The 14971-nt window shown below is 43.8% G+C and overlaps 4 protein-coding genes across 5 annotated transcripts; 2 read left to right on the top strand and 2 right to left on the bottom strand.

Annotated features, from left to right (window-relative positions):
* Positions 1 to 407: 407 nt before the first annotated feature.
* LOC116608311 lies at positions 408 to 1550 on the top strand. The gene is made up of 2 exons (XM_048721172.1): positions 408 to 685; positions 1031 to 1550. The coding sequence occupies exons 1-2, from the start codon at positions 424 to 426 to the stop codon at positions 1489 to 1491; spliced, it is 723 nt and encodes a 240-aa protein (XP_048577129.1). The 5' UTR covers positions 408 to 423; the 3' UTR covers positions 1492 to 1550.
* Positions 1551 to 2972: 1422 nt separating this feature from the next.
* On the bottom strand, positions 2973 to 9815 carry LOC116615566. Of its 2 annotated transcripts, XM_048720975.1 has the most exons (12): positions 9476 to 9815; positions 9246 to 9364; positions 8987 to 9063; positions 8434 to 8711; positions 7933 to 8084; positions 7736 to 7820; positions 7312 to 7508; positions 7131 to 7223; positions 6731 to 6947; positions 6378 to 6464; positions 5620 to 5695; positions 2973 to 3121 (listed from the first exon to the last, which is right to left on the bottom strand). In XM_048720975.1, exons 2-11 carry the CDS (start codon positions 9336 to 9338, stop codon positions 5655 to 5657), a joined length of 1320 nt encoding a protein of 439 aa, XP_048576932.1. In that variant the 5' UTR covers positions 9339 to 9364; positions 9476 to 9815; the 3' UTR covers positions 2973 to 3121; positions 5620 to 5654. The 2 variants fall into 2 exon arrangements, with proteins under 2 accessions (XP_048576932.1, XP_048576933.1); XM_048720976.1 differs by lacking the exon at positions 7131 to 7223.
* Positions 3485 to 5654, bottom strand: LOC116612653 (cyclin-dependent kinase 1-A-like). The gene has a single exon (XM_048720977.1). It carries the CDS (start codon positions 4988 to 4990, stop codon positions 3854 to 3856), a length of 1137 nt encoding a protein of 378 aa, XP_048576934.1. The 5' UTR covers positions 4991 to 5654; the 3' UTR covers positions 3485 to 3853.
* A 2617-nt stretch (positions 9816 to 12432) lies between the features above and the next one.
* Positions 12433 to 14970, top strand: LOC125559103. The gene has a single exon (XM_048721060.1). It carries the CDS (start codon positions 12433 to 12435, stop codon positions 14968 to 14970), a length of 2538 nt encoding a protein of 845 aa, XP_048577017.1.
* Position 14971: the final 1 nt, after the last annotated feature.

Raw genomic sequence — 14971 nt, 5'->3', positions numbered from 1 at the left:
TAAGCAATCGTTTTCGGCTGAGAACACAAATCAAACCTCATAATGACACTATTTTATATTAAGCATAAATCTCATGATAAATGTCATAAACACAACTGTAAATATTAATACAGAAAAAACAGTTTGTTGCGTAATATGCTGGTGTTTATTTTTTTGAACGCCGTTTGCGCTAAAAATTAGGTTTCAGCTCGTGTAGGTTGACAATTGGAATCCAGGAAATACAAAACCTGTGTAGGGTGTAAAACTTCCGGAGCTTAATAGTACGTAAGGAGAAACTGACTTTCGATCTGAATACCTCGTTTAATAGAAATGCAATATTCTCCTAACCATCGTTTCAGACTGTAGTATCGGCATAGTCCACGATTTCCTTAATACTAACTTTTGTCGATACCTCACCACTTTTTTCCAGTACTTTCTAATAATATGGCACCTTTTTATTCTGTTCAATGTCCCGATTGCTACGGAACCTTTCGAACACGAAAGGCCTTAAAAAAGCACTTCTTCGGGCGGCATAAAGGTCAGGACATGCCATCAATATCAAAATTCATTGAGGAAGATGGCCATGAGGTCGCGACGTCTCAGGCAAAGAGACTTCAGCGCTCAAGTAGACTTTACGCATCCTACCTTTGCTGGTTGAGCGAAATCGTCGAGGGGATAAATTCGGCACACAATCCGTGTGTCCCAGGTAAACTATTTTCATTTAATAAATAATTAACTATTACCATTCTTTTACCGTGTTATGCTACATTATACTTTTGAAAGTTCCTAACTTAAAAGTTAAAACTCCTAATTTGTATTACCATTTCTTCTTCTTTTATGTTGTGTAATAATTGTGAAGCGCTAAGAACATTTTGCATACGCTTTTTCTTTTATTGTAAATGCCTGTTTAAGCGCCCAGCTTCCAATAATTTCCCGTAAGTGGAAATAATATCAGCTGTGTTCTTACTTCCTTAAATCCAAGCCCAGCGTTCGTTTATTGTTTTATGTTAGGTATTGCAATAACAGTAAGCGATTTCTTTTTTTTTTTAAGCGAAGTGGTATCACTTGACCATCACGAATGTGCCAATCCAGTACCTCCAGCATCTTTTATTTAAAACGGGGGGACTTCTCAATAGCGTTAAGACGGCAAGACATATGCGGCCTCCGTTATGGAAAGAGAATGTTCCTACCTATTCCTTCCAAACCACTAACAGCGCAAGAGTGCTAAGTGCCCTCGAAGAGCAACGGAATATTGAAGTGTCAACCACCCAGGCATATAATGGGAAGGAGCAGGTGCCGGTTGGACATTTCACGGCATTGACAGGCCGTGCTGCTTTGGAGGCAGCCAAGCAAAAAACATACAAGGCAGCTACGGTGCGCACAGAACTTGAAATAAGCGATGGAGAAGGTAGAGCCACTAGGGGATTTGAAATGATTTGGAGGCCACTTTACTCTTGCTCCACTAGTGGCTCGCTAACTCTCCGAATGTACATTGGAAAAGTTTTCTTTTAGTTGCTTAGGGTACTAAATAGATGCCTTCGTGAAAATATTTCAAAAGTAAATAAACTGTAAACAAATTGTTGTACGGCCTTACAAGCTTAAAAATATAAATAATTGTACATTTGTTCGTTATTTCTGAAAATTACAACAAATCAATGACAAATGTGTGATCTTTGCTGTGGCATTCTGCAAAAACAGCAAAGTTTAACAGAAATATTAGCTGCTTTGCATTTCCCTGTGATAATGGTAACTTCTGGGAATTTGGTTATCACCTGTCGGGTGAAACAGTCCCTTAAGTGTCTTCTAAATTTTCCCTCGTCGTAGTTTACGGAATTTGGATCTTGGCCATTTAATATACTGGTCATGTAGGCCACAGCAAAAAGCCCGCATTCCGCAGGTTTCGTTTGCTGTTGCACAGGGATTACATTGATTGATATATTTGGGCTGTTGGCCCTCATTATAGCAGCTATTTGCTTTATGACCTGTGAATTCGGCCTACCAGAACACAAACTATCGAAATAGTTGACCGTTGCTCTCGGGCAGCCAACATTTGACACGGCTATCCAATGGGAAGTACCTGTGTGAAGTATCTGCACAAACTCCCCGGCACATACAGTGAACTGCAAATGGGGTCCAAGCAATGTGTCTTGAAAACCCTCGTACAAAGGATGCTGTTGTTGCAAGATGCGTTGGGCTGCATTAATGGTAATGTCATTTAGCATTCCATTTTCGCTAATGCAATGGTCAGAAAGGGATAGAGTTGCCATTCTTCTTTGCTTTCTAGGGGCATGTCTTGTAGAAGGTTCATGGCTGGTAGTGGGCGCATGGCTGGCACTGGGCGCATGGCTGGCAGTGGGTGCATGGCTGGCAGTGGGGGCATGGCTGGCAGTGGGCACATGGCTGGTAGTGGGGGCATGGCTGGCACTGGGCGCATGGCTGGCAGTGAGGGCATGGTTGGCAGTGGGCACATGGCTGGCAGTGGGCGCATGGCTGGCAGTGGGTGCATGGCTGGCAGTGGGCGCATGGCTGGCAGTGGGCGCATGGCTGGCAGTGGGTGCATGGCTGGCAGTGGGGGCATGGCTGGCAGTGGGCACATGGCTGGTAGTGGGGGCATGGCTGGCACTGGGCGCATGGCTGCCAGTGGGAACATGGCTGGCAGTGGGCGCATGGCTGGCAGTGGGCACATGGCTGGCAGTGGGCACATGGCTGGCAGTGGGCACATGGCTGGCAGTGGGCACATGGCTGGCAGTGGGCGCATGGCTGGCAGTGGGTGCATGGCTGGCAGTGGGCGCATGGCTGGCAGTGGGCGCATGGCTGGCAGTGGGGGCATGACTGGCACTGGGCGCATGGCTGGCACTGGGCGCATGGCTGGTACTTTGTTTATACAGACATTTCCTAGCACATGGCACATGGGCTGGGAACTCTTGCTCCCAAATACCATAGTCATAGGCGAACTTCTGTCTTGGGTCATACTTAAAATCAATTATTGTTCCTTTCTGCGTGTACGAGTACGTTAGGTAGTCATCTCCATAGATATTGTTCAGTAGCTTTGTCATAACCAGGATCCAGGACTTGTCTTCTGCTGACCAGTTGGTGTCCTTCTTTTTCCACCCGCATCCACGGAAGTGGAATGCCTTCTTACCTATGAAAAAATAAAATAATTTTAGGCAAGCATTGCGAGCAAAGGTGGGCACCCTAGAACACGGATTCTCCTAGCCTTGTAAACCTTGTAGACTGTAACACTTTTGCTAACTTTTATGAACGTTTACTTGAGACCACGGTAGCGGATGTCACACTGTAACAAAATACTTGCGCTGTTATACCTGCACCGGTTGCTCTCGGTGAATCTGTGCATTGTAACCTGCAGTGTTTCATGGATATCAAGTAAATAAGCCAAAAAAAAATCCAGGTTTGAAAAGCTGTAGAACTCTTTTACATTTTTATGAATATTAATATAGCTTCCAAATACATGGACTCTGGTAACAAATGATTGTCACTAACAGTGTATTTCTTATCTATTTTTTATTGATAATTCTGGTATTCTATATTACATTGGTATGAGAAAGACTGGCATCATTTTGGCTCTACAATATGTTTTGTAGCTTTAAAGTATCATTTGTCCCATGAGTTTCATGGGTTTTTTTAATAGCACTGTACACCTATTTTGTCAGTGCAAAGTGCTTACGGGTAGTAAACATTCGTTTGAACAAATTTAAATCCCAGAGATGCCAGATTATGGCCTTTATGGATTATCCTTTGATTGATTCATAATATCTACATTCCGGTAAAAAAAAACATTTTTGCATGAAGAACGTTTTATCATTTTTTTTAACTATTTCGAGACGTCATGATAGGAAAAGGAATTATTATTTAATCAAGCATATGAGACGGCCTTGTTTTTTGTAAACTTGGATACAACCTTTTCTAAACTAGGGCGGGAATTTGCATTATTGCGTAGACAGTTGCCGGACAATTCTCCTATTCCATCTGCATTGAAATCATTAACACGAGTAATGACATATTTCACCAAATATCCGAAGAAGTACACATCACTCGCCATACTTTTTGCCTGTGATGTATCTAAAACCTCAGGTGCTATCCAAGGATAGTCTTTCTGCTGCCTTGCTTTAGAAAATTTGACTTCATCGCCGACCCGCGATGCTTTCCCCCAGTCAATCACAACCGGTTTCCAAGACCCGGAATAGTGGAAAACCACATTGTTTTGCTTAAGATCGTTGTGTAGAAACCCTTTCTGGTGACAAAACAGCAGCGTTTCCGCTATCGTCTTCAGGGCAGCAAGCCACATACCTACTTCTGTAAAAAGGCCTTTCTTCACTGCGCTTGACAGTGTAACGCTTTTGTATCCCCTGCCGTGGAACTGTGTCACGAGTAGATAAGGTCTTTCTTTCAAGGCGACGCCAATGAGAAGAGGAAGAGATGGGTGGTGATTGGCTTTTTGAAGCTCTTGTAGCACGGTTGCTTCATGCACTGCCTCTTCTTTCTGCACGGCCCGGCGAAACTCCTTGACAACAACAAGCATATTGCCCCGATATTGTTTTATCTGGCAAATTCCGTAGCTGCCCTCCCCAATTTCTTTTTTCACATCTTTGATCACCGTTAACTCTGTGCGTGAAACTTCGGGTAAGCTTCGATGTTTCTCCGTGCTTGCTTTAGCTCTAGTTTGCGCGTTGGTGTTGGTTGGTGGTTGGTGTTGTATATGAACGCCACACATTTCAAGTAATTTTTGGCCTCTCGTTTGTGGCATTTGATGCTTCTTCGGTTTCTTTAGTGCCACATTCTGCTTTCGTTGTGGCGTTTGTGGGTCAGCGCGGTAGAGGGGTGCTGGTTCTTGTGTCTCCCGTTTTGTCTCTGACTCCTCTAGCCTCGGGATTTTACACCGGGATTCTTTTCTTATCTGTATCAATTTTTTTTCTTCATTCTTCGCTTTCTTTTTTGCTTGCTTTCTTCTTTTACTAGCAGATCGTTTCGCAGCAAGCCGCGTGTCCTCCATGGCTAAGACTATGCTTTGTGCTAAGGCGCATCATGTTCAGTGCTAAGGCGCATCATGTTCTGTGCTATTAAAGCGCATCATGTTCTGTGCTAAAGCGCATCATCCGTTTGCTACTAAAGCCCAAAGTTTTGTTTCACACGCCAAATCTTTTATGCAAATTAGCAGAGGTGGTTCTTCTAAAACCACCCGATAAATTCCAAAACCCGGAAAGGGGCTTCATCTCTTGATAATATGAAATTCAGTGGTCACCATGCGCCTAAAAAGATAGTTAACAATTTTGCGAAATTATCATAGGAAAATTTACTACAAATTTTGACTAATTTACTTTTATTCTAAAAGTGAAAATGTACGTGTATGTAAGTGTCTATTGTCTACAGATATTGACAAATCAAAAATTGATTTTTGAAAATGTATTATTATCTAGCCAATCTACTAGGCTAACACTAGTTTTAGAAAAGTTCTTCCTCACCCAACAAAGACTCTCAAAAACTCTGGCGGTAACCTAGCCAGACAAACTTCAGAAGTTTGAATTTTTGTTAAATAGTATTCACGCTGAAAGAGAAGCCCCTCGATATCGAATAAATATAAATTTTAACATAACACAGTCACCAGAGCAACTATCTACATACCTTTTAAACGCAGGATTAATTGCACCGCTACCTCATTATTGATCTCCGTTGCTCTCGGGCTTTTGGCCTCGGACATCTGCAAGATCAGTTAGACAACACTATTGTTATTGATCTCCGTTGCTCTCGGGCTTTTGGCCACGGACTTCTGCAAGATCAGTTAGACAACACTATTGTTACTGATCTCTGTTGCTCTCGGGCTTTTGGCCACGGACATCTGCAAGATCAGTTAGACAACACTATTGTTATTGATCTCCGTTGCTCTCGGGCTTTTGGCCACGGACATCTGCAAGATCAGTTAGACAACACTATTGTTATTGATCTCCGTTGCTCTCGGGCTTTTGGCCTCGGACATCTGCAAGATCAGTTAGACAACACTATTGTTATTGATCTCTGTTGCTCTCGGGCTTTTGGCCTCGGACATCTGCAAGATCAGTTAGACAACACTATTGTTATTGATCTCTGTTGCTCTCGGGCTTTTGGCCTCGGACATCTGCAAGATCAGTTAGACAACACTATTGTTATTAATCTCTGTTGCTCTCGGGCTTTTTGGCCACGGACATCTGCAAGATCAGTTAGACAACACTATTGTTATTGACCTTCGTTGTTCTCGGGCTTTTGGCCACGGACATCTGCAAGATCTGTTACATACATTCACAATAAATAATCCAAGATTAGTTTTTCCTTTACAAGATTTTCATTCACTTCATCTCACTAACATTCAATTTTTTTATGTGAGAAAACATTGTTCTCAAACAAACCTTGGGAGATGCACTCGCTGGCTTTAACAAACTCATATCGCAAGAACAGCATCATTTCTGACAACCAGTGGGTCATTATTTGTTCAACTGAAACAAGAAAAACAACAAAATTCAGTCATCAATAGCACTCAGGGGTTTCATTAGGCCCCGGAGGCCGGTGGAAGCGCAGGCTATTTTCCACCAAGCACCGGCTACTTTTTTTTAAAAAGTCGAACTAAAAAGATAAAATAACTTCCACTCCCTTCTTATCAATCTCCACCACATACTCTTAAAATTAATGAAAGCCCTGACACTTTTTTTAACATATCTTTATATCATTACTGTTTGTTAGTATTGTTGTGATGAATTCTTACTTGACTGATTAACACCAACCTGGTCATGGCTGGAGGCTCTTGAGTACAAGGCCCTGTGGATCTTGTGGGAAGCCTCGAATCCCTGGTTCGAATATTTGGCGAAAGAACGGTGCTGTCGGAACAACATAGCACTATGTTCCACTGTCAAATGGCCATAGTCACCAGTTCCTAGACCTCCTCGGAAAAGGTGACGTAAATGCAGTCCCCACAGCTTGCACTGCAATAAAAAAAAACATAGCAATTTCAAAATGTTATTGTCGTTATCCAGATTACATATTGAGACAATCTTATTGAAGCTGATCTTAATGAAAAGGCTCGTTCAGGATTATAAAACGAGACAATCCACGTTGTCAGTGAATTTGTTTTCACTACAAACTCTCAAACAACTGATAAAATGCACCTTAACATCATACACATCAATGTTATCATCTTCGTCTTCATCGAACGTCTGCTCCCTCATGACAGTCGCTAGCTCCACCCATCCACGAAATACCTAGAATTGATTAACACAAAAACTTTAAAAAAAATCTTAAGGCCTGTGAAAATGACATTGATTTTCCAGCAGTGATAAGTGCACACACCGAGTGAAAATTTCCCAACTGAATATCAGCAGCAAGCTCAGCCATGGCTGTGTTTGGGCTTGGTGGTTGTGTTTTCAAACGTTTCTTGGATGATAGAGAAGGGAGGTTGGACTGTTCTGCCTTCAGGTATTTCTCCTCAACATCCTGTAGCATGAGTGTCCAGGTAGCATGCTCTTCTTCTAGAAATGTTCTCAAAACTGAAAGAAACAAATTATAAAGAAATTATCCTATGACAAAAGCTTCATACAATCTTTCATATCCTTTTAGTTTTTGTTATCAAGAAAATCCACTGAAAAAAAGTGCATAAAATTTATATACACCTATTTTAATTGACTTTTTTCACTACATAGGGACAACATCCTGTACATATTAGAAGTATATTTAACGTAAATTATGATTCAGTTAATAATACATAATTATGTACCAGGATGATCCAATAACTGGATTTCGTCTTGGTGTGTGCCATGATCTCTCTGGAATTTACCACTGTGTAAAATACTCTCAAGGTACTGAAAAAAAAAACTATAATTATTTTCATTATTTTACTTGAAAAGAAGTAAAACATAAAAGTGATTATTATAAAAAGTGGTTATTATTACTAATATCTAATGAAGGTTTTACCTCTTTCACATCTTGTAGATAGGCTACTTGATTGAGGACAACATCTTGACTCACACTTGTTATCTGAAGGTGATACTTCACAAGAGTGTCTATTGGCAGTGACCTGGACACAATGTCTGTGATATTGTTTAAGATGGCCTTTTCAGTGCTGCCTGAAAAACAAAAAAAGGTTTGAACCTGAAAAGCGCCCAAAGTAACGAGTTAAAAGTGTTAATACAACAACTCTGCCTTTATTGATCAAGAAGAGTTGGTGATAAGATAAAACATGTTTGTTTTGGTGGTATTGCACACATGATGTACTCCCAAAATTCCCTTGTATGCAACAAAAAAAATTTTTGTGTGTGCTTCTTTGCTCTAATACAATTCACTGATGACATCACAGTGTGTCATGAACAAGACTCCCTCTTAATGTATATTTTTTATTACAACATAATCCAATGATTATTAGAGATGGATGAAAAATGAGATCTATTTGTTAATTATTTCATAGCTGAAAATCACCTGAGAATGACATTACTGTGATGTTGTTCTTGGTGACAGCAGTCGTCTGGCCCTTGTTAAGCTTGACTTTGAGCCTGTCATACTTCCTGGTATTTTCAGGGCCAAAGTCAGCCAATGCCTCATTACAGTGCTCCAGGGTTCCACACTTGTAGACATAGAGCCCAAGGGATCTAAGGAGTTGCTCTGTATTTCGCATCTCACAGTGGAGGGCACAAAGGCATATGCTTGTGAGTTCCTCATCAATTAGGAATTCAAGGTCATCACGGATACCAGTCCACCTAAAAAATGTATATTGGCACCAACAAAGATATGTGAAACAATTTAACTTAACTTTTAGTAAAGTGATCATGTAAGCATTAAGTGATTGACTTAGTGACTGTATGTAGTGATTGTACTCAACTGAATGTGATTTTACTCAAACAGTAAAACCAGGAACAAAATGTTCCTATACAGTTTTGAGAAGAAAAGTATAGCAGCATAACCGTAGATCCTTATTTAGTTTTGCAAAACAGAGGTGTTACAAATGTTGCATATTAAATAAAACAGAACATACTTTCCAATGTTTGCTTTGGATGCAAGACAGCTCAGGCACACTTCCTGAAAATCTCCAGCCATGTGATCTTTGCAAGCCTAAAATAAAACCACTCAGAATTAAATGTATTGAAAACAGGCTAAGACCATATTACATTGTATTTTCATGATAAGAACCAATATTTTAAAACAACAATCTTCCCTCATTAAAAATAATTATACTAAGTATTTTGAATAGTGATTATATTGAGTATTGAGTTTTATTAGAGAGTGATGAATACCCTGATTGCAGTGCAGAAGCAGCAGAACTGGCAATCTACCCCTTGGCCCCCAAGCACAAAATTCTCATCCGCTGTTAACAGCCTCAGCAACATCAATAGTGCTTTGTAGTCCAATGTAACTGAAAGGAAAACAGTGACATTAAGTGTGTGTTTGTGTGTCAGTGAGTAGGCATATGTGTGTGTAATTCATTTACTTAATGAATAATAGTGTACAGTATATATCTGTTTACCTTTAAAGCTGATGCTGTACTTGAATCCATCAACAGTAAGTCCTGCATCTTTGATTTCTTTTTTTTTTCCTATTTAGTCTTGACAAGAGCTTTTTGACCTCAAACCTTAAAAAAAAAAAATGCATTAAATCCATTCTAAAAGTAATGACCACAGAGTTCATAATCCTGCTTGATGGATGGATGGATGGATTTAGGTTTCAGCAATTCTCAAGTGACCTACAAATTTTAAATTCTTTGAAAAGGCTATCATTTTAATAGATCTGCACAACTTTTAATAGAATAATTCACTAATTGTTTCTTTGTTATTAACTATGGAATACTTGACTTATACCTTTTCTCAGCGCCAGTACCGGTCAGCGGTACTTAGTTATGTTACGTTCACCAAACCCTGCCTTCTCTCCGCCATTTTGTTTTTGCTGTGTTACGATACTGGCTTTGGTTCTCTGTTGATTAAAGCGTTTCCAAGTTGTGTCCTAGTTTGTGGTCTTATTCAACTGGCGTGGTGGCAGCTGGATTTCGTCCCTTCGTCTCTTTCGCAAAAAAATCACAGAATAGAACAGCAAACGCCGCTGTGACAGCACAACTTATTTACCGAAGAAATGGCTGCTACTCACAGAGCACCAAAACAATGGAGCCTATCTAAAACCGAAACTATCACCAGTTTTGAAAACTGGAAGCAAAACCTGATGTATACGCTGTCTCTCGATACAAATTTCTCAACTTATCTTGCCGATGGAGCTACATGGAAAAAGAAAACAAAGACCGAACCTCTCCGTGGCTATACCGATGATGATGAAACCGTTCAGCAATCAAAACGCCTCACTGCCCAACAGAAGGTGAACTTTTTAGATCTTATGCTAGGACAAATCGCAAACTACTGTCCTATTATTTCGAGAAACACTTTAGTTAAAAACTCTACATCTCTAGAGTTTATCTGGCAGGCGATCCGACAACATTTTGGATTTCAAGTAACTGGTGCACACTTCATAGATTTCGTCGACATCCATCTAGAGCCCGACGAGCGCCCGGAAGACCTGTTTCAAAGACTTATGGCTTTCGCCGAGGATTCCCTCCTCAAACCCAATAACCTAACTCACCATGGCGAACAAGTAACAGAAGAAGAGGAACTTTCCCCAACACTAGAAAACCTCATAGTGTTGACTTGGCTGAGGCTTATTCACCCATCACTACCTCGCCTTGTTAAGCAACGGTACGGGACAGAGCTACGTTCTAGGACTCTCGCATCGATCAAACCAGAAATCTCTCAGGCATTGAGCTCCCTGCTAGAGGAAATTCGCACGTCCGATGATGCAAAGATCCTTCGCTCAGCCGTCAGCAACACTTATCAGTGGAAACCTGCCACAAGCCACAACAATCAGTGGAAACCGGCACCAAATAGCAAGACCACATCAAGAAAGCCCCGCTCCTCGAAGGTATGCCCACTCTGCAGTCAGGCTAATCGGTCGGATACTCATCACTTCCTAAGCGAATGCAAATTTCTCCCAGATAGCGATCGGCGCTACATGATTAAAGCAAGACAAATCGCTGACATCTTCGACGACAATGACTCTGAGTTAGAGACACACGCCCAAATGCCCTCGACTGAGTCCATCGACCCCCCTGCACACACTGCCCATGACGCGGTCGTCCTCAGAATACAGACCCGCCAGTCACCATATCTAGACGTCTTCTACAGTCACCATACCGTACGAGTGACCGTCGACAGCGGTGCCACAGGCAACATGATAAGACTCTCCACCGCGACACGCCTCGGTTGCAATATTACAACCAGCTCCCAGTCCGTAAGCCAGGCCGACGGCTCATCCCAGTTACGTGTTGTTGGTGAAACGCGCCTTTCTTTCACCCGGGCAGATAAGTCTTTCTCATTTGAAGGTCTCGTTGTGGAAAACCTAGACGTAGAAGTGTTAGCCGGCACGCCCTTTATGGAGAAAAATGACATTGCGGTCCGACCTGCAAAAGGGCAGATTATCCTTGGAGACAACACCATCTACACTTATGGAGCCCACCACTCCACCCTCACCTCGACCACGGCACGCCTTGTAACCGTCCTCCGTGCACCATCACGCAACGCAACAATCTGGCCAGGCGAGTTTCTTGAAATCACACTACCGGACGACACACCCACTGATGCCGAGTATGCACTTGAACCTCGTACCGACGCGCCGAGCGCTCGTAGAGTAAAACCATCTGCTGTCTGGCCTCCCCCTGGCATCGTTACCAGCATAGCCGGAAGAATACGTATTCCCAACCTTACATCGGAGCCACGCTCACTCAAACGTAACGAGCACTTCTGTCAAGTCCGCCAACTTTTCGAACCATCGAACGTCACAACGACCAGCCCAGCCCGTGCGTTCCCTTCTACAGACACCCTTCATTCAGCAAACGTTTCTCTAGATCCTGACAGTTTGCTACCATCAGATATCAAAGCCAAGTTCAAAGCCCTCCACCATGAATACGACCAGGTGTTTGACGCTAATATCGAAGGCTACAACGGCCACGTAGGCCCCTTCGAAGCCAGAGTCAACATGGGGCCTGTTGAACCCCCCCAACGGAAAGGGCGCCTTCCCCAATATGCACGTGAAAAACTTCTCGAGTTACAAGATAAATTTGATAAACTGGAGAATCAGGGGGTCTTTAAACGCCCAGAAGACGTAGGCATCTCCGTGGAATATCTAAATCCATCATTTCTAGTCCGCAAGCCGAATGGAGGTTCACGCCTTGTAACAGCCTTTGCTGATGTTGGAAGATACAGCAAACCTTAACCGTCGTTAATGCCAAACGTCGATTCAACATTACGCCAAATCGCCCAATGGAATCACCTCATTGCGACTGACCTAACCAGTGCATTTTATCAGATCCCTCTATCAAGAGACTCTCTGAAATACTGCGGAGTCGCAACTCCCTTTCGCGGCGTCAGAGTTTACACCCGTTGTGCAATGGGTATGCCTGGTTCTGAAACTGCGTTAGAAGAACTAATGTGCCGCGTCCTTGGAGATCTTCTTGCTGAAGGCGTTGTTGTCAAGCTTGCCGATGATCTCTACTGTGGAGGAAACACCCCACATGAACTCTTCAGCAACTGGAAAAGAACCCTCCAGGCTCTTCACGAATGCAATCTTCGCTTGTCTGCCTCCAAAACAATCATCAACCCCAAGACCACTACTATTCTTGGATGGATCTGGAGTGCAGGCACCTTGAAGGCTAGCCCCCACCGAGTTGCTACGCTAGCCCAATGTCCAACCCCAACTACCGTTGGTCGCATGCGTTCTTTTATTGGCGCATACAAGGTACTTTCACGAGTTGTACCACAGTGCTCCACATTTCTATCACCCCTCGACGAAATTGTCGCTGGCCGGGAGTCACGAGATACTATTGAGTGGACTGACAATCTACATACGGCTTTCTATAATGCCCAGAAGGCCCTCTCTTCCACCCGCGTCATCACCCTGCCAAGACCTGAGGATTTCCTATGGACTGTCACGGATGGCGCCCTGCGTGACCCAGGAATCGGCGCCACACTTTACATCACACGTAACGGCAACCTACACCTCGCTGGGTTCTACAGCGCCAAGCTAAAAGGTTCACAGTCGTCTTGGTTGCCCTGCGAAGTTGAGGCACTGTCTATAGCCTCTGCTACCAGACATTTCAGCCCCTACTTAATACAATCTCATCACCGAGCGTCCATCTTGACTGACAGCAAACCCTGCGTACAGGCGTACGAGAAATTATGCCGCGGCGAGTTTTCCGCAAGCCCACGAATTTCGACCTTCCTCTCTGCAGTCAGTCAGTACCAAGCCACAGTCAGACACGTATCAGGGTCCTCCATTCTCCCCTCAGATTTCGCAAGTCGAAACGCTCCACCGTGCGAAGATGAAGCCTGTCAGATCTGTTCCTTTGTCAAACAGCTCGGGGACTCTGTTGTCAGGCGCTCATCAATTCAGGACGTCATTGATGGCAACGAGCGGCTCCCTTTCACTAGCCGATCAGCTTGGCTCGCGATTCAGTCCGAGTGTCCTGACTTACGTCGAACTCACTCCCACCTCAAACAGGGCACCCGACCTTCGAAAAAGGTAACAAACATCAAAGACGTCAAACGATATCTTGGTGTCGCCACCATCGCCAAGGATGGCTTACTCGTCGTAAAACGTGAAACACCCTTATCGCCCAGCCGTGAGTGCATCATTGTTCCACGTCGCGTTCTTGACGGCGTACTCACAGCTCTACATATTCAGCTATGTCACCCGTCAACTCACCAACTCAAGATGGCCACCAAGCGCTATCTGTTCGCCCTTGATCTTGAGAAGGCCATCGTTCGCGTGTCTCAAGCTTGCCACCATTGCGCTTCTCTCCGTACAAGCAGCAAAGCACGTATAGAACAGTCGTCTTGCGACCCGCCCGACGCCATTGGAGTTTCTTTCGCAGCAGACGTCATACGTCGGTCACGCCAGTTTATCCTGATTGTACGAGAGTGCGTGACTTCGTACACCACCAGCTTACTGTTAACCAATGAGCAACACTCTACCCTTCGCGATGCTCTCATTCGTCTTTGCGTGCAGATGCGTCCCCTCGACGGTCCCGTCGCCATCATTCGCACTGACCCAGCCCCAGGATTTCAAGCGCTAAAGGAAGACAAGCTCCTGCAACACCATCGATTAGTCCTCGAAATTGGACGCACAAAGAACGTCAATAAGAACCCGGTAGCTGAAAAGGCAGTACAAGAGTTAGAACGTGAGATCCTACAGCTTGACCCACTAGGGGGCCCTGTCTCTGAAGTAGCACTTGCAGTCGCTACAGCTAATCTCAACGACCGCATCCGATTACGTGGTCTGTCTGCGAGGGAAATGTGGACTCAGCGTGACCAGTTTTCCAACAGTCAACTCCCCTTCCAAGACCAAACCCTCATAGGGAAACAGCACGACCAGCGGAATTCTAACCACGCGTACAGCGAGAAATCTAAAGCGCCCACCGCAGACTTTCGCCCATCCACAGCAATCACTGTTGGCGACCTCATTTACCTGCATCCCGACAGGAACAAGACCCGAGGGCGAGATAGATATCTCGTCGTAGACACTGAAGGAGGCTTCTGTAATATCAGAAAGTTTATTGGCTCGCAGTTACGTTCTACGTCATACAGAGTAAAAAAAACAGATTGCTACAAGGTTCCATCTGAAGTACCGGACAAGACACCGACTGCAGCCTATGACTGTGACTCTTCCGCAGATGAAGATGACACTCCGGCCACCAAGAGGCTTCCGCCCCCAGCCCCACCAGATATACCGACAGCGATAACTGATCCACCTTCCCGGGATGTACCACCCCAAAGTGATGCCGACGCCTCTGAGACGAGAGCTATGGACTCCAGTCACTGTCCCTCCAATCTTCAAGATAATGACACATCCCCACCTAGGAGGTCTACCCGCGAGCGTCACCTTCCCTTACGTTATAGAGATGACGACTTTATCACTGACTTTAAATAGG

This window comes from Nematostella vectensis, chromosome 13 (genome assembly GCF_932526225.1).
Source record: "Nematostella vectensis chromosome 13, jaNemVect1.1, whole genome shotgun sequence".
Lineage (NCBI taxonomy): Eukaryota > Metazoa > Cnidaria > Anthozoa > Actiniaria > Edwardsiidae > Nematostella > Nematostella vectensis.
This window is presented reverse-complemented; position numbering and strand designations above follow the sequence as displayed.